Source organism: Macrobrachium rosenbergii, chromosome 20 (assembly GCF_040412425.1).
Source record: "Macrobrachium rosenbergii isolate ZJJX-2024 chromosome 20, ASM4041242v1, whole genome shotgun sequence".
Taxonomy (NCBI): Eukaryota; Metazoa; Arthropoda; class Malacostraca; order Decapoda; family Palaemonidae; genus Macrobrachium; species Macrobrachium rosenbergii.
The window spans coordinates 19,623,354-19,643,182 of record NC_089760.1 but is presented as its reverse complement, the minus strand read 5'-3'; the positions used below and the strand labels follow the sequence as shown (position 1 = coordinate 19,643,182).

The 19,829-nt window shown below is 36.2% G+C and overlaps 2 protein-coding genes across 2 annotated transcripts in view; both read right to left on the bottom strand.

The window, feature by feature from the left end:
* LOC136848906 (thyroid receptor-interacting protein 11-like) overlaps positions 1-4,394 on the bottom strand; it is a 181,952-nt gene extending 177,558 nt beyond the window's left edge. The window contains exons 1-2 of the mRNA XM_067121729.1: positions 4,153-4,394; positions 773-849 (exon numbers count right to left, since the gene is read on the bottom strand). Of these exons, the coding sequence (XP_066977830.1) occupies positions 773-849; positions 4,153-4,255 (180 nt within the window). The 5' untranslated portion in view covers positions 4,256-4,394. The remainder of the gene's footprint in view (positions 1-772; positions 850-4,152) is intronic.
* Positions 4,395-11,570: 7,176 nt separating this feature from the next.
* Positions 11,571-19,602, bottom strand: roh (reduction of Rh1). The gene is made up of 4 exons (XM_067122082.1): positions 19,497-19,602; positions 15,516-15,540; positions 13,267-13,478; positions 11,571-11,720 (listed from the first exon to the last, which is right to left on the bottom strand). The coding sequence occupies exons 1-4, from the start codon at positions 19,585-19,587 to the stop codon at positions 11,665-11,667; spliced, it is 384 nt and encodes a 127-aa protein (XP_066978183.1). The 5' UTR covers positions 19,588-19,602; the 3' UTR covers positions 11,571-11,664.
* Between the last annotated feature and the right edge of the window lie 227 nt (positions 19,603-19,829).

Genomic DNA, 19,829 nt, shown 5'->3' with positions numbered 1-19,829 from the left:
AGGCTTAAATGAACAAGCTATGTGCTTCTTGGGAAATAAGATGATGAATCTTTCAGACTCAGGCACATCATAGTACTTCAATAAATGGAAAATTGCAGTGGGAATAATGGGAATTCAATAGATTAGAGCTTCTAGGATAGGGTTGCCCAACTAAAAAAGCAGTTTCTTAAGCTGTGGGCTAAAGCTTCTTAAGGTGTGAAAAGTTAAAGGACATTCAAAAACAAACTGCACATCATCCACCAGTGCCTAAGTAAATGACACCAACTGCAACCGAGAGCTCTCTTTGTGCCATTTCTTAACCCTACAAGTTGAAAGAAACGAGAAAAGATGCCTTCTGAGACAGAGATGGAAGTGCATGCACAAAATTTTTCCTTTTGTTATCTTATTCTCTTCTTCAGGATTTTTGTCATTTTAGATTTACAGCATAAATAAAATAAAATCTTTGTTGTTTGTATGAAAATACAAAAGTGCCCAATAGGAAACTTCATTAAATTTTTAGGGGTAAATTTTAAAATAACCTTTAAAAACTTATTCTTAAAAGCTCATTTTGCAAAAGTCACAAGCTCACTGTTTACAAATTTGGTGGACTTGGTGAAACTCAAGCATAATCTTTGTGTCCTCATGTTCTTTCCTACAAAATTCTGTAATAAACATTACTGACATTTTCAGGTCTTAAGAATTAGACTAAATAACACCTGATGTTGCATAAGATTAAATGAAAATTCAAAATATTTACGTGCATTCTTATTACACTTTTGTTTTCATTACTTACCTCATGTTTCTGTAACTGACACAGTGACTCCAATTCTTTGATTCGGTCTCTTGGTACAACAACTTGCGAGTCATCATCTAAAAAGAGGTTATTCTATTAAAACATTTACAATGAACTTTAGAATGTAAAATATATACATTAAAATAACATATGAACATTCATTACAATTGATAAAACAACACATTACTGTATGCAAGTAACCATAAGTTGACACAAATTACTGTACAAGAAAACTATAAACTGTGACAAATAAATGGAATCTGCTTGAAAGACCAAAAGTTGAAAGGAAAGGCTCAGCTCCTAAATTAAACAAGGATTGATAATGAAAGGACTAATCTTAATCCAAATCACACATATTTCTGCTTGTCTGTTCCCCAACATTCTGCACTGTAAAACTGATTTTTTCTTCTGAGAACATCTATCCTTTAAACACAAACCCATCCGTTTGCATAAGCCTACCTCAGGTGTCCTTACTCCAAGAGACACACTATATAATGATGCCGATTGTCAAGAATCAGCATCATTATATGGCCAAATACAGTGAACCCCCCGTATTCGCGGGGGATGCATCCCACACACCCCCGCGAATAGGTCAAATCCGCAAATGCTTAAAACCCCTCTAAAAACACTTAGAACTGCCCATTTTGATAGCTTAAACCAAGAAAAACCCTGTAAAAATGCTTATACCTGAGTATTTTAATAGTTTTATTACAAAAAGTGCATTTCTTCATGAAAATTATATGAAAATACAGTAATTAGTGAATATTTCTCAGTGAAAAATACCGCGAATGGGCGAATTTTTCCCGAATGATGGCTAGATATGTTCCACAGAGAAACCCGCGAATGCGTGAGTCCACGAACCATGAGAACGCGAATACAGGGGGTTTACTGTACCTTGGAACCCCAGTACCCCTCTGAGTGTCAGTCATTTCCAATGATGTCAGGACTTGCTATAAGACTAGAGGGGCTGGGAAGAAAGACAACCGTCTGTATACAGTAATGGGTTTGTATTAAAAAAAAAAAAAAGTTTAAAAAATTCCTTAGGTTCTTATGAAAAAAAAAAAAGTTACATCAGCCTAAGTAGCTTTTCAGAAGGGTATGATTTTTGTTGATGGCAAATATTTGCAACTCAGGCAAAATGGCTGCATGAATGTGATCAAGAAAGAGAAGTCCTTGAGGCTTATATGGAGTCATGTAGCTGGACTTACTGACTAGTAGCACCTTGGTTCAAGCAAAAGAATCTGCAGTGTTTGGGATTGATGCATACCTCTCTTCAACTCATGATACATCACTACCATGATCAATTTGACTATTCAATAAATAACTAGCATCATCTTATCTCTTCCCCTACCATTTACTAGCATCACAAGAAATAGTATTAACATTCCACTTCACTAAATACAAGTCTCTAATGTCCAGTAACTTCTTATGCTAAAGCACCCAGATATTTTATGACTCATCTTAATTTTCCCAACAGTGTCTTCAGTTAAGAATGACTGCCTAGTGTGTACAGTGTTGAAGGAGCCCTAAGTGATGTATCTTATATTATAAAAGATGTAAAATACTCTTTATTCAACTAGAAATACAGTAATCCCTTCCACTCATAAATAGCTGTCCTCCACATATTAACCTTGTCTGAAATAGTCAATTACTATGACTGGAAATGGGACAAAAGGAAAATCTCTGCTTTCTCCTGACCTCATGCTAAGCCATACGCACTGTGCAAAGCTAAAGGGGAGAAAAAAGGTAACCATCTTGCCATTTAGGGCTTAATGTGAAAAGTTAAGTTGCGATGAATTTTTGTAATTTATATTTAGGATTTACAGTGCTCCAGTTCAGATTAGGGTGAAGAGAGGTACCTCTTTGACCCTCCATCTCAGTACAATCCTTGTCTCTTAGGTTAGGGAAGGTTAAGTTAGTATGAATCTCTGTATTTTACCTTGTAAATCTTGTGGTGGTCTAGACCAAGTAAGGTGTTTGCCCTCCTGGCCACTTAAGGACAAGGCAACAAGGTTAGGTTAGGATTAATCCAGGTATCTTACCCTTTGGTTTTTAAGGAACGCTAGGTCAAGTTAGATGGTGACTAGCCAAGTTAGGTTAGGTTAGATTACAATGCATCCTGTACCTGTCCATGCTTCATTTCCATGGTATAGGCCTACATACTTTTTGGTGTTTGCATTTTATTCATATGCATGAAATATATTCTCAACATACTTACCCATGCTGTGATTCATGTATTTCCTACCTTTCTGACTTGAGCATTGCACTTATTTTTGGCTTTTCACAACCTAAAAACCCTTGTTTCAGACTGGGGTCCCAGTAACTATTAGTTATAAGGCAGAATGGAAAACACAAAACAAATTGTTTGTATCAAAAAAAAAATCATTAGAAATGGATCAAGGGCAAGCTAACTAGTTGGAAAAATATATGGTTTATCTATTTGCTAGGAACTACAATTATAGCATGTACCATTTTTGTTGCAGATATACAGAAATGCACCTTTTAGCCTACACTACACCCATGAGCCCTTCTACCTCTTCAAATCTGCCAGATTATATAGCACAGATTCTTACTTTCCAAGGCCATAGTCTAGGCCTATGTTAACTATTACCTTTCAAAAGATGGGTATGTCCTATCAACTAAGCTAATTGTAATCATAATCCAGTCGTGCTACTATAAGCTACAGGGTACAAACAAGTTAAGCTGGGCTACAGTAACCAACCCACCAAACTGGCCTCTGAATGAAAGGTTCTTCCATAAGTGGAAGGGTAAATTTTTGGAAGACTCCAGCCAGCCATTTCGGAAGATTCCAGCTAGCCATTTTTGCATGAAAAACCCAACATGGTTTTTCATGCAAAAATGGCTAGGAAGTGATGGGGCACTAAAAGAACCTAACAATACCAACCTAATGTAACCAAAGGGTGTTTACTGGTCACAATTTTGCCGTATTAGCTATGGAGGAGGGTAGGGGCCATGTACTGTCTTACCTTATACGTCGTAATTTGATTAATTATTTTTCTCTGTTATTAAGCATTTGTGAAGGTTATGTATTGAGATGAATTTTTTGTTTTGATGTATTTTACCCAAGAAAAATATAAATTATAATATGGGAGGTGGCTGGAGTCTTCCGAAAAATAACCAGTGAAAGTAGGCCTAGGGTAAAAAAAAAAAAAAAATACGGAAATAACAGCCTAGCCTGGATTAGACACAAAGATAACCTAGTCTGGAATGACAGAACTCAATCTCAGTAGGTATATGTAACCTCGGTCGTGCAAAATTTGAGAACAAAATATAATACAACTGGTCTACAGACCTAAAATAAGGACGAAACGTAAAAACTATATGGCAAGATCGGTTAGGTGGTATTTAGGTTGGCTCACCTTCTTCCCCAAAATCCTCGGATAAAACTTCCTTAGTTAAATTTGACAGCTGGCCCTTTAAACTCGAAAGGCTTTCATTGAGATTCACTCCTAACCACGACATAATTTCAACTCAGGGCTTCAATGACTTCGTTGAGGACACACTACATAATTTTGAAACGACACTTCGTGGAATAGAATAAGCAGATTTACACCCTGCCAACTAGACAATGTTTTGATGTCACTCAGTCCCAAGGTGACACACCTATAGATAATTATTTTTAATTAAGGAAACCAATGCCCGATAAATTAAGTATTTTTTTAGACTTTTTCTGTGCAATTTAATGATAATTTTTCATTTTTTACTTCTCTTTATACAGATATTAAAAATAGAAAGATATAGGACCATAACTAAAAACACAGATCAGGTTGCTCTTAATAAGAACTAAACAGCGTTCACTTGTAGCATTTCAACACGCAGTGCCACTATCACATTCCACGAGCGATTGGTGACGTGTTTTTACACGAGAGTACTTGAGAGATAGATTGCAATCATGTGTGCTGAGATTATTAGCTAACATAATCCTTTCCAGAGTTTGATATTTTTTTTTTATTTTGGTTACTGATGATAATGTATAACAATCAAACAAAAATAGTTCAACATTACGCCATTCCCCTTAACAGATGGTGCCAGAGAAAAAAAAAAACAAGATAATGGTTACTTTGACTGTCGAATAGTGGACGAGGCTTCACAGAAGGCTCTTTAGTAGCTTATCTTAGTCCCTACCCACAGTCATTCCCCGTTATCTTAACAGACTCTCTCACCTCCTGGATACTACCCTTCTCATTTCAATACCCTACCTCTTTCACTCCGCCTTTCACCCACTTTTGAGTTTTCCTCCCCTACTTCTTTATAATACTGACAAATTTTGCACTATTTTCACCTTCATGCCATTTTCCATACTTTCCACATGACAGAATATTCACATAACACTCTGATCCATCTTTTTTTACCTATGCTAATCTTTTTACCATTTCTACTACTATCTCAACATTTCTCGCGACTTTAACCTTTCTTACGCCACAGATACAAAGCAAACAGCTCATCTCACCAGCGTAAATTTTACTGTCATTGGTATAAGACAATCAAAATTAATTTTTCATAGGGGAGGTTTGACTCAACAGCCCTTCCACACGTCCTAACAATAGCTTTTGCCTCACCTATACCGTAATTCTTCGCTTATCTTACCATCAGCCTATTCACTGCATAATCTCTGAAATATCCTTATGGTTTAGCCACGTTTATTCGTTACTCCATCTTCTTGTTTTCAATTTACTCTAAAAACCTACTTTTCCAGACTCTTTCACAAGTTTCTGTAGTTTCTCCTCACTATCTCGTGGCAGTACAGTACAGTTTGCAAGCCTTTACCATTTCGCACTCCATTCGTGACCCATTTTCTTATCTCACAACTTTGGAAATATCTACAGTCCTTACCTGACTTTTCGAGTTACTCCTTCCTTAAAGTTAGTTAACAGCCATAATAACTATAGCCCCTTCTCTCAGACCTGCAACTTTTACAACAAACCAATCACTCTCCCATCTACCTAGCCTAACATATTTAGCTTTCATATAATAATAAAAAAAAAAATTAACTGCTCTCCATAAATTATAACCCTTTTGCTCTCAAACTTCTCACATGGCTCTTTCATAACAAACACTTCAGTCTCGTCCTTTCTCCTAATTTTTAAATCAAAATCTTAAATACAGTTATATTACCTTTAAATTTACAAAAAGGAAAAATGATTCCTCTCACCAGTCTGTATCTTTTCCCTTCTTCGCCTGCGCCTTACTTACCCTTGTCATTCACTTAGCTATACTTTCACCTCCGTACCTCAGCATCTTGCTTGTACTCCAGCCAACTCGAGATGCGTTCTCATTCTTCAGCGTCCTAATTAGCATCCTTCCACCCTCAACAGTAACCTTCAAAACCATTTTCAAATTCACTCCAACATTTTGCACTAGCATCACTCAGATCTGCCACTCTTGTCCTCCACATTTAACAAATTTTCAAACCACAATCCCGTCAATTCGTGACTGTATCCCTTTAGGCAGCATCACTCCGTCTGCATCTTTTATTGTGAGATCTGTTAAAGTTTTCTCACTAAACGTTCTGTATTTTTTTTTTCTTACAGGAAATTTTCTCCCTCAGAAGCTCTTGCTTATATTCATCATTGGATTTCCATTACTTGTTTCCTTCTTACATTCTTGATAATGATGATAATAATGAATTTGGAACTATTCTAGGACGTCTAGTAATCAAGAGAATATAGTTACTGCGGAAAGTAACGCTAAAAACGAATAGCATGCAATTTTTGGAACCTTTTTAATAAAGAAGTGGTCTATGAAATCCATGCATGACATAAGTGTTGCAAAAATCTCTGGCCATGAAATTACGAACACTGATGTGAAGTTTAAGATGCCTCTTAAAAAGATTTGTTTCCATACTTAAATAATAGGCCTACATACCAGGCCTCCATTTTCATAATGTCACTTGTAAATGGGTGTGACCTTTTGGAATGTTATGTCTAAAGAAATTATCTTCCGCTTTGGTGAGGACGCTTGTGGTTACAATGAAGTTTGAGATAAATTCAGAAAAAATTACTTGTTGATCGCTTAGAGATGATCGAATTTCTGGACAAGCGCAGTCCAGTCCTCACCATTCACAGAATTGATAAGATATTAATGTGCTAAGCGAGTTTAACCTTCGACTATAATGCAGTTATCACTTGGCCTTTGTGCAGTGAAACAACAGGAATCACAAGACTCATACAACATCCTTCAGTCTTTTATGTAGATAAACTTTCCACGGTCTTTTAAGTTTACCAAAAAAATTATATTTAAGCCTCATAAAACCACCATGATTCCAAACACTTGTTTCTTGCAGGTCACTGTACATACAGAAACCAGTTAAATGCTTGTGATGTCATCCCAGTTCTGAATACTAACACCAAAGACAACTTCACGAGCAATGCGATTCTGACTAGTTCAAATTGATTTTCACACTGCCAAGGCTTGGGAGACTGGCAACTCGATCTCTGCGGTTCTTAAATAACAGGCAACAAAATTGCTGATATTGTTTCTGGTGAGACTAAACCTATATAATCTAATATGTAACTACTGCTTTGATATTTGTTCATTTGTCCTTAATTCAAAATGCGATTGCTTGTAGCCTCAACCTAGCTCTGGAGTGAAACAGCAATGTTTGTATTGGATAACTATGTAACCATAATCAAACAAAACTTTTTCGTTTTGCTCACCTAGTACAGTACCATGCTACAAAGCTTTCATTAGCTGTACATAAGTTACACTAACCAATTATTCAGTATATTTATAAAGAGCATTGTGTTACTTTCAACTCAGTGTTTTTTCCATAGAACTTGAAGCACACCATTCTGTAGAAGTTTACTCAGCAATTTCGTTTGCAGCTCTTAAATTCCATATGTTTTGTGCCTTTTTGACAGACAAGAAACTGACTTATAAGAAGCCATGGTACCGAGAGCCTTAGAGTCAGTTTCCCGTGCATGACCACTAAATAACCACGACAAAAGCCTTGAAAACATTTATCTGCAAACAAAGTAAATGGTCAGTATCACAAGGAAATCCAGTAAAACATTCTCTTGGCAATCCAACCTACCTGATAGGCATCCTAAGTTAGTGACCTGTACTACATGGACTTTGCACCTTCTTTGTCATTTGAACCAGGTAATGACTCCAGTTCAACATTTGTGTTAGTGTTCTTTACTGTAGATACTAGAAACTTTTCATAGATTACATTACGGTACTAGACTTGTTTTTCACACCTGTGGTTCTTCCACCAATGGCTACTGTAATGCAGTGGTAAAAAAGGCTTTCCATACCATCGACCCAGTTCACCAAGTCCCTACAACTTTATTGTAAGGTCATAACATTATGACCTATAATTTTGTAACCATGGAACATCATTAAATTCATTATGATTTAACATTAGACACTTCTCATAGGATGAGAAGCATAATTTGTTCTCTCTTTTACCTGAGGCCCTTTCTACTTGATTTCTCATATGGTTCAGGCCCGTACCCATGCTCCAGTCTTCCTGATTTTCTGCAACTTTCCGCTGGTTTTCGTCCTGCTCCATCCATAGTCACAGTTTCAGGATGTTACCACTGGAGGACATCTTGGCCCATAAAAAAAAAGTCTATCTCACAGCACAAATGAAAAAGTAAACAAAAACCAAAAAGAAAAGTAGGAAACAAATGTCAAGAAATGGATAATATATATCAAAATCAATTTGAAACACTGCTACCAAAGATGATCACAAAAACCATATAGAAATACAATAGAAATAAAAAATATCAAGGACAATAAGTGGTCCATCTGTAAGAGCAAAATTAAAATCTAACAGTCAATAACCACAGTATAGTAAAAGAAATAAAAATAAAGATTTGCTTTCACTAGCGAGAGAGAGAGAGAGAGAAAGAGAGATAACAACAGTATAGTAAAAGAAATAAAAATAAATATTTGCTTTCACTAGCGAGAGAGAGAGAGAGAGAGAGAGAGAGAGAGAGAGAGAGAGAGAGAGAGAGAGAGAGAGAGAGAGAGAGAGAGAGAGAGAGAGCGCTCTGTCACCAGGGTAAAGTTGCTGGTAAGTCAGCTGTTGAAGAAATCGCAAACAAAAATCAATATGAAAAGGTATATATATTTGTTCCATCACATATTATAAGCCCCACCTCTAAAACTCAAAATATTGAACCACAGACAGAGATGCAAGGCAAAACTTGTGGCTGTAGCTGATGTTTGTTGAGATCTGTAATGAAATTGAACCCTGTCAAAAGACCTTGTAACACATTTAAGTACAATGGCAGACTTGGATTCTCATGAAAAGGCTGTGTATGCCAGTCATCCAATGTATTATAAAGAAAGCTTACAGGTTTTGATAAATTTAAAGAAAAAATTTAAAACCAAAGATCAAAAACAGGAAAACAAAACATTTCAGCCAAGTAGTCCTAAGTCAGGTAAAATCCTGAAATGTCTGAAGAAAATAAACTACTATCCAATTGTAATAAAATAAATACTACTGTAATAAAATACCAGTGTATGAAGTTCAACAAAAATATAAGCAAGTTATTCTTCCACTAACTAGTTTCAACAGACATTTCAATATGTAATTAGCCTCTTACTTACCATTTACACCTGTCTTAATGAATCAGTAAATAGGAGGACCGGGTTTCTTCTAAAACCAGAACTGCCTCCTCCTTGGAGTACCTAATAAGCCCTAACTTGTATTCATCTGTATTGTGTCCATAAAAATATACATATACTCTTGAACATCATAAACAAATCAGATGCAAAGCCCCACACTATGCAATTTGTACTGATGGCTCCAAATCTACAACAGATGTAGGATTTGTGGTCATTGCACCCGATAACAAAAATTTTTTTTACCAAACAATGCTTACGTTTTCATACCAGAAATGTGTGCAATAAATTCGGTACAATATTCAGCAGCATTAAAATATGCCACCACAGAAATTTATTTGCAGCGTATGTATTCTGTTATAATGACATTGAAGGTAAAAAATAAGTTATACATATCCTTTGTGAATATCCAAGCTTCAATCATCAATTAACATAGGAAATTTTGTGTATATGCATCACCCTCAATTTATCTAGTTAGTAAAATTTTAAAAATCCTGCAAGTAATCAGATTGACTTTCATTAAAGACAAACCCTTCAGGCCAGCTCTATGAAAGTTAGGCATTTTACTCAGTGGTCTATTTAAATCAATCCTGTACTGAACATTTCTTACTCTACATTTAGCAAAAGTTTGATACTTTTGTAACCCTATTACTTTCAGTATATAATACTGAATCCACCCTCATACCTGTCCCACATCTATTTTTCCTTACTTCTTTTTGATTCACCAAAAGCTCAGTTCTTACTCATGGGATTTTCATCAGATTCTACTGATTTACCTCAAATGTTTTCGCTGAGCCCCCATTATCTTCACTGTAGTCCTGTTGGGATACAGAGCATTTGATCCTCTGCTTTTGAAGTGCCTGTTTTATTGCATCTTAGTACTGTCCAATGCCTTTTGACATGGTTCTTCACCTGCAGTTGCCTCATTATCAAGACAATCTTCATTTGAATTCCCCAACCACAAAGCCAAACTGGCAATTGTCAATTTTACATTTTTTTGTACCTTCTTTAATACCTTCATTGTTAATACTAGCTTTTTTTTTTCTAAATACTGCCCACACTATAGTGTATCTTTACCTTTTCCTTTCATCTTTTTATTTATCTGGTATAGTCTATAAATGTAACTCAATGGTCTCAAAATAAATTGTCACAATGAAAACAACACATCAGCAATAAATTTTCTAGCTGCTCTATGCTTCCTTTTCCTTAAGATCCTGCAAGCATTTTAGCACATCTGAACAGCCGTATCTTCCTTTTAAACATTATTTCTCCCCATTTATGTTTTATATATTTTGAACTTTGATTTTTTCCCATCCACTTTATTATACCAAATACAGGGCATTTTCTTTTTTCCTTCTGCTGTGCTGAAATTCCGATCACACTTCCACAAAACCTTCCACTTTACCTGACGCCTGCCTTTGGCCTTCCTCCTCTTCCCCTTTTGTGTCATGAGCTTGATTCTCTCTGCCTCTTTTTCAAGAGATGTTTCTACACCGTCATTTCACCACTGGTCTCCCAGACCTTGATAACCGAATCATTAACCAAAATGATTCCTATGCATTTGAAAATATCAATATTTACTGCGGTACCACTGCACTTACACAGCTAAGCACAATTATTCACTTTATTGAACATCAAGATATTTGTAAGAAACACCTTTGCTTAATATCTCATACCCATGGAAACATTATCAAGTAGTAGCCCTCAACCACACTGCACTATCTTTTACATAAAATACAAATATAGTGTGAGTGGAAAAAACTGAGAAATTCAGGTACAAGAGGCAGGGTAAGTAAAAGTTTCTTAAAAGCTTTTCCTTAACCAGGCCAATCCCAATACAGTAATACTACTCTAATACATACTGCCTGAAAGCTATTATTTCTAGCGCTCAAGCATTCAATACCAAAATTTCATATTCACTATGCTTGGAAATTATACTACTGTACATGGTACTGAAAATTCTTTAAAGCATACCCTCTTCACAAGCTGCACTACCTTCTGCCTTTACTTTCACTGTCTCCTTTGGTTTCTTCCAATTTAATTGCTTAACTGTTAAACTTTACTCTGCTCTAATTTACATCTCTCGGTTAAGAATAAATCCTTCAGGAGAGCTCCAAGTTAATTTAGAAACTTAACTATGGTCTCCCTGGACTAACTTATGAAAATAGTAAACTAGCAATAATGAATGAATTAAACAAATTAATACATATTTACAGTGTATTCACTTTCTTACACCTAACAAAATTTGACAAAATACATAAAGAAGCTTTTATGAATTCTGTAGGATGACAAAAAATTTAATGTTCTGCTGCACGCTTCTTTTTCCACAGTTCCACATTGGCAGGAGAATTGGCTGAAAAATAAAAAGAAATTGTTAATAGAAATTATAAAGAATCCTACATACAACAGCCTAAAATACTTCAGGAAGTTTGCTATCTGTTTATTGACATAGAAGCCTGTCTTGTCAAAACCATCAATTGCAAGATATCTGACCTTGAGCTTAATAGGCACTTTGTTAAAAGAAATGATGAGTTAAGAAAAAGGAAGAGAGAACACTGGTTAACCTACTCTAATATAACTTAATTTTAACAAATACAGATCCTTAGTTAAACATCTCGGTTGGTTTGCCCTAGTCCATAGCTCCACAATGGCGCCTTAATTCAAAATCCTCCTCTCACCACAATGCAAGGATCTATGCAGGCATAAGACCAGCTCAATCCATTCTAAACAACCTTTGATAGGAAAGGGCAAAGGACTACAAATTTATCAAGAATATCATGTTGTTCCCTCAAAGAGAGAGGGATCACAAAAGGGAAGGATGTACAGGTGTACACATAGTTAAGAAGGTGTTCCAGGGCAAGCAAAAGCCTGCCCATGATTAAGAAAGACACAAAGACCTAGGTTGCGTTACAACTCATTTCTTCAAGCAAGGCTGAGGCTGAGTAGGGGTGTAAGAAGGAAGTACAATCCAGCTCCCCAGGTAAAGTTACTAAATAAGGCTGTAATGCTGGAGCATGCCCATTAGCAAGTTTTCGGAGGATGTTTAACTACCAAAGTTATGGGAGGATGTTAAAATGTCCACCAAGGGGGTGGGGGGATTTTTGTTGTTGTTCCAAACGCTTCTTTTTTTCTTATAAGGCAATAAACTTCTCTCTAAAATTGATGTCTATGTCACAGGTGCAATAAGGACATCAGTGTAAAGAAATGGTGTATCCCTACAAAAATCTTTAGAAGACTAAGCAGTTGTAGGAAATAAAATCCACTCCATCATTTAAAGGCAAATATCAGCCTGATGCAGGATGGTAACAGGGATGGCACCATCACATAAGAAAGCACAGAACCAACACCATCATACTGTCAACATACCTGAGAATACAGGCTTCTCAGAGGAACTGAAAGTCAACTTCCTTCTTCATGGGCACTCTCACTAAGGTATAGTTTTAAGCCAAACCAACACAACAATAAGCTTGAGTACAACATGAATAAATACACTACTCCCTGCTAACAAACTAGTGTACTAAATTTGGTCACTGTGTGATTGTGATCATCCATATGAATGAGGCACAGCAGAGGTGCAACATTAAAATGAAACTAATACAGACAACTATTAACAAATGGGTGAGTGCACTACACCTCAGCAGTGAGTCAGCACACCCAGAACTAAATACTGTATGAATAATACTATATGGTAAGAAATAATCACATACATATATCTTTTTTTTAATCAAGAATAAACTTGGTATGCATCATTGCTACCCACAACGCTAATAAACCAAAATAAAAGTTAATCTTTCCAGCATGGAGACATGACCTTTGAAAATTTCCAATGATAAAGACCTCATCATTTCACATAAACAAATCTAAACACTTATCATTTCTTAAAAGGAAACAATACATACTCTGCTTCTGGATCCAGCTGAAGACGGGAGCACAGACAACCAAGGCGATGGCATAGTACCTGAAAACCCACTGATTCTTGATATAGTAACCGTATGGGAACTGTGCAATCTTGGCACTAAGGGTGTAAGGGTACTTCATCATACGACCACTCATCTTGTCTATCTTGAAGCGATTCACGAAGCTGTCAAGAGGGCTGCTACTGGCGGCGGCTCTGTAAATAATTAGCCAACTTATGTTTGTGTCTAAACTTCCAGGAATTAAGTTACACATAATAGTTACTCACATCTGAGAATACACAGAAAAAAGAATTGCTTATTCATTTTGAGAAATTTTGTTCATACAATTTTTTTTACTAACACCTTCACAAATGAGTATACTATTCCAGTTGTCTAATCAAGACCAACTACTGCACTATCCACTTCTGCTGGTGTAAGACTATGTTAATTCAAGACCATATCACAAGCACAAACTAACTAGACATGGCATACAAGGTGAACACCAGCATACAATGGAAACACTTCACTACCGTAAACTACTCTCTTATTTTGTTTTGTGATGTGTCTTTTATGTACACTATGGTGGAGTGTCAAGTCAATTATATAAATGTGTAATCAACTGGATATTACAGTACTGTACTGTAAATATCTACAATACTGTATACTGTACAGAGTAACAATTACACACCAAGATTAAAATTAAAATGATTGTATGGTACAAAATTCATGCCTTTCCCTTCTCTCTTAATTACAAAAATATTCCACAAACTTCTATGAAAACATTTCAATACAATTAAAATAATGAAGATAACATCAAAATTATTTTAATATTATACTGTAACAATATATACCCAATTACTACTACAACTTCCGACCTATTTTGTGGGGAAGGGGGGGGGGGCTAAACGGACAGACCTCCATACCATTTGTCATTATGAGGAACTGCCAAAAAAAAAGTACACTCAGGGAAAATTTACCCTGAAATATAAGACAGCAATATATAAAATTGGAAGGCAGAGTTGAAAAATTCTATGCTATCCAATTATCCTATGCTTAAAGAGCTTAAATATACAGTACCTACCAATTATCCTATGCTTGAAGAGCTTAAATATACAGTACCTACCAATTATCCTATGCTTAAAGAGCTTAAATATACAGTACCTGCAATATACTTTATATCTGCAACTGTTATACAAAAATGCATATTTTCTAAGTTTCTTGTTTCTTAACATATAATAGTGCTCTAAGAAACCTCCCAAAGCATACAATAAACAAAGTTTTTTTTCACAATTCTGAAGTCCATATTTTCCTAATCAACAGCTAAGGAGTGACTGATGGGAGCATTGTAATTCATTCTCTCTCTCTCCCTCTCCCTCAAGGACTCAGAACTAGCCTGTGCTAGACAAGCACACAGACAATGAGGAACACCATTCATCGTTTCCCTATGAAAAAGATGGGCATAATGTTACCTTCATGCACATATGAATAATACATTTTGGTGGGCAGATTTGGTTATATTTCAAGTTTTTTGTTCACCTGGTGGTTAAAGAGGCCCCCCCGCCCCACCCCACCTTTTTAGGTGTGTTTTATATTTGCAAGTAGTTAGAATGATGAAATTTTATGCAATTTTTTTTTTTAGCTTTCTTGTTTCTCGACCTAAATTGTATGTACAGTACTTTTATTTAAACAATGGCCTTTAAGTAAACAATACAATGATCAACAATAATTTTTCCCAAATCTGTCCTCCACATTATTTTAACAGTTTGAATTTCATATACAAAAAACTGAATAATCCTAGGTTGCATATTAGCTTTCAAATCTGCCTCACAGGAATAACTGTGCAGCTGGTTCTTCGTTCTCTTTAGAGTGTGCAATCATTTTAATTTTTTTATTTCTAGTGCTTTTTACTGTGCTTATAAATTTTTTTTTCAAAAATGAATGCCATATATGTTCCAACTTAATTATCTCTACAAGTAGGTACAGTTATTTACTGCTAATTTTTCCCTCCCTCTACCCTAGTCCAAAAAGTATTTTAATGGCAAAAAAACTAGCTTGAGATAACCAAAATGAATGCTGTTCCTCATTCAACCTTTTTTTGAAGGATTTCTGAATAATTTTCTAAGGATACTAAACACCAAAGATAGTGACTGGAAAAATAAGTGTAGTCACGAGAGGGGCGAGGTTATGGAAAGTGTGATGAAATGAGAGAATTGAGGAGGGTGAGACTTGTTAACAGATTTGACAATACTTACCCTTTTTCAGCCATTTTCCTGACAGCTACGGAGTAAGAACTTTATTTTAATACTAAATCTAAACAATGCCCATTACAACAGACATTCTAAAAGAAATAGTATAGTGGCTCATAACATACCAAGCTAATAGCTCAGCACTGAGCTTATGTACAAAAGCTTGACCATACTAAGCAACTCAAAGATTACACTGCAACTCGCTACACATACAGTACACACCAAAATATTATCAAACTCCTATCATATCAATGTACTGTCACTGAAAATAACCCTATACAGTACTGTACTGTCCGGGTCAATTCAGCTTCACTTTCTACTGGCAACCCTTCAAGACCTGATCAATTAAGTTTCACTTTCTACTGACAAACCTACCAAATTTTAGAACTGGGGCCAAACAGAGTACTACATGCTGTGTAACAAAATCGACAAAAATAATCAACAATAATATTTATCTATCTTCAAATAATGTTCTGTTTTTTAGTAAAGCTCCAAAAGAAACATAATACCATTCTCACAAAGTATATACCGTATACAAAAATATTAAAACCTATTCTTCATTACACAATTGTTAGGTCTAATTTTTGCCATTTAAAACTGTTAGGTCTTTATGAATATTTTCCAAAAGCTTACAGCACAGATGTACATGAAATAGAAGTAGCAAATTCAAGGTACTAATCTGCACCTTTCATAGGCACATAAACCTTCGTCTACAGTGGCAGCTAGTTTGGCTGTTCAAGAATTGTAACAAGGTGGGGGCAGGTGAGTAAGGGGTACGGGAACCACTCACACTTGACTAACAGCATCACTTCTTTTACCAAATGGGCAAAATGTGTAAACAGAGGTGGGATTAAGATGAAAGACTTCAGGTTTGTATCTTTAAAAAAGATAGAGTGCTCAATACCACAGCACTATCTCCACCGGCAGACAATGGAACATGTGATTCAACAATGAGCTCCTCAGCATGAAGAGCAGTGAAAAAGAGGTTACAATTCTCAGAATACCAAGAGATGGCTATAGCTTCTGCAAGTACTCTAGCAAAGCAGGGGTAGGCAGTAGGGAACCATGAGCACATACCAGTTACACATGGGAAGAGCTTGGAACATGCATCTGGGTCAGAAGGATTAAAGTGTGCTAGCTGCCTTTCTCTAAGCATGTACTGTAATCTCACTTGACAGAATCAACGGGAAAAAAACAAGACGGGAAGGGGCAGGAGGGGGCTGCTGAGAGACAAATGGCAGATGAAACTGTTGTATCAAAGATAGAGCAACCTCCCCCTAAATACACTTACAAACATCTACTGGCCTTCCTATGCTGCTTGATTTATGGAAATTTGTTATAAACCACAGAACTGGGGCACTTTCAGCCATCCAGCATTTAAAACAGGGAAAAAGAGGGAGTTGGAGTGGTTGCACAGTAAGATGGAAGAAAGGAAGTGGGAATGGAGGTAAAGTAAAAGGCTAAAAAGTGGATGCAGCTTGGGGCTGAAAGGAAGCTAAAAACCAACTTTAGTACAGCACTTTCTCCATATGGAACTCCTCCGCTGCTTGCCATACCTCTTACACCGCACACTTTTTTTGGAGGGTGGGAACTCCAGGTCAGCATGATTGCATGTGGAAGCACACGCACTGCCCGCAGCAGCTAAAGAAAAGTGCTGGCTCATGGCAAGTGAATGGGGAACTCATTCCACTCACTAGCCTACCATATTATTAAACTAACCACCTTGCTACCAAGCTTCAATTACCAATTTTAGCTCATGGTGAGGAATATTCCTACATAAAAGGTGATATTTTATATTTTTGTAAGAACAAAACACACACACATAGGCCTCTCTCTCTAATCACTTGGCATATAGCAATCATTCTAAGTTTAACATTGTGACCCTGTAGGCTATTCAGTGATTACTGTCCTTCTCGTCCAGACTAAAAGCTCAAGCCTACTGTCCATTCCTTCCACTGCAACTCATCAAGTCACTGCAAAATTGCACATGCAAAGAGTTCCTTAATTGTTCAAAAACTTACATTTCATTCAATTAGTAATACTGCAGGGTCATTCATATCTTACGTGGTGATGCCATGACATTCCCATTTCAGTTGATGCAGATTTATCTTTGTCACGATTGTGAATAGTTGCCTGGCTTGGAGTTTTCATGCTGTGCCTCTTGAGTCTCCTTAATATACCTAATACTAAATATACCATAATTCATCGCAAATGTACTGTTCCTGAGATGTTAACCATCTTGGTAATTCTAAGGAGGAGCTCTGCACTGTGATAGGCATACTGTTTATTAATGAAATTCTTTGACTGAGCAATATAGAAAATGTGTGTATGAAGCATTACATGAGATAACTTGAAAAATTTACCAAAATAATTTGAGAAATTTGCTGTCTTTAAAGAGGGTAACATCACAGGATGCCATGTTTAGCACCAATCCCTCAGGGATAATTGTGAAAACAAAATTTTCATTTCTCACATTTCAATAAATTTCTTGAGTTATCTCACCTGTACTGTATCACATACACCCTTTAGGCCTATATACAGCTAAATAAATTTCATTAATAAACAATATCTCTATGTGGAGTGCTTCCTCAGAATGACCATCTCTACTGTACATATTTAAATAAAACTGAAAATTACTACCACGGTCTGGTTCCCAACAGCAGCCGACCAGAATATTTACTGCCTTACATTAATGTTTTATATATAATATATAATGTTTTATATAATATATATATATAATGTTTATATATAATATATATATATATAATGTTTTATATAATATATATAAAACCAGAAGGGGATGGTAGTTGTCTTCAGTTTTACCCATATTTGGTTAATCCACTGCAACCCCCATGTCTAACATAGACCTGCTGGATGAACCTCAGTGAGAAGCCACGCCATTAAGGTCAGGATAGGCATAAGTAAGACTGTCAAAGGTTACCACTGATCACCATCTGTCATCCTAAGTTAGGTTAAGAAGACTTCATTACATCTTGTGGTAATTCTAAGCCGTAGTTCCGCAGTGAGCTAGCCTATGGCAATTGACATTTTCGTATGTTATTTTACTTGCTTAACAAGAATTTAAAGTAATATTTTGTCGGGCGGCTGTAACTAAACTGTAATTGACCTTTGAAGACTACACTAACGACGGGTAGATCTAAGCCGGCATTCTGCGGCGAGCCTCTCACCCCCTCTATAGCTAATACGGCAAAATTGTAACCAGTAAACACTCCTAGGATACGTTAGGCTGGTATTTTTTGGGGTGCTTACTGGTTACAATTTTGCCATATTAGCTATGGAGGGGGATGGGGCTCGCCACGGAATGCCAGCTTAGATCTATCCCATCGGTAGTGTAGTCTTCAAAGGCCAATTACAGTTTAGTTACAGCCGGCCAACAAAATATTACTTTAAATTCTTGTAAAGCAAGTGAAATAACATGGGAAAATGTCAATTACCATAGTCTAGCTCACCACGGAACTACAGCTTAGAATTACCCAAAACGCATAGGAAAAATCGATTACCAAGGTAATAGTCCGTGCAGAGCTTTTGCTTAGATTTAGGCCTACCTTTCACGTCCCTAAGTCACAACGTATAGGCTAGCCTAAACAGTCTTGGGAAAAACTCCCCAGCCTTAATCTATTAGGTTTATATCAACTTACAGAAATAGGCTAGGCCTTAATGTAAAACGACCACTCCGGCAGTTTTTAATCACTTCATGGAATGCATGATGTTTAATCACCTTAAATGTAATCTACAAAATTAACTAACCTTAAGTTAACCTTACCGTAAGCTAAAAGCTATAGGCTACCTATACAGGAACCGGTACAACAACACAGGCTTATATAACACCTACGGTTATTAAATGAGAACTGCAGGCCTAATAACGAGCCACTAGGGTTATGGATAATTCAAACGTTCTTTTTCTTACAAATAAAGGCCTACAACTATGTCTTTTGTATCATTTAAGCCTAAAACTAACGTCATTACCTTTACAAAGGATGGGATGTCGAAGTACAGAAATCGGACAGCTGATACAAGATGGCTGAGGCACCGGTTGGAAATGTAAACTATCGTACATTAGATTATATTTCAGTTTGTACCATTATGAGCTTAGGGATTTTGGCAATATAAAATAATAAAATTATATCTAATAAATTTTTAATTTATATTTTGCAGCTGAAATACTGAGGTTGAAAATCTTAGATAAAAGTTTTTTTTTAGAATTTGGTTATCATCGTACACACGTAAATCGTATATAGAGCCCATGCAGTGATGTCAGCGGGGACTGAACATTTTACACACACACACACACACACACAC

Bases quoted from the DNA above. Each gene is read 5' to 3' on its own strand.
- roh (XM_067122082.1), bottom strand. From the start codon at position 19,587: ATGTACGATAGTTTACATTTCCAACCGGTGCCTCAGCCATCTTGTATC. The intron at 15,541-19,496 runs GTAATGACGTTA...CTTACTCCGTAG, and splicing joins ACATCCCATCCTTTGTAAAG to CTGTCAGGAAAATGGCTGAA. The intron at 13,479-15,515 runs GTAAGTATTGTC...AATTATTTACAG, and splicing joins AGGAAAATGGCTGAAAAAGG to AGCCGCCGCCAGTAGCAGCC.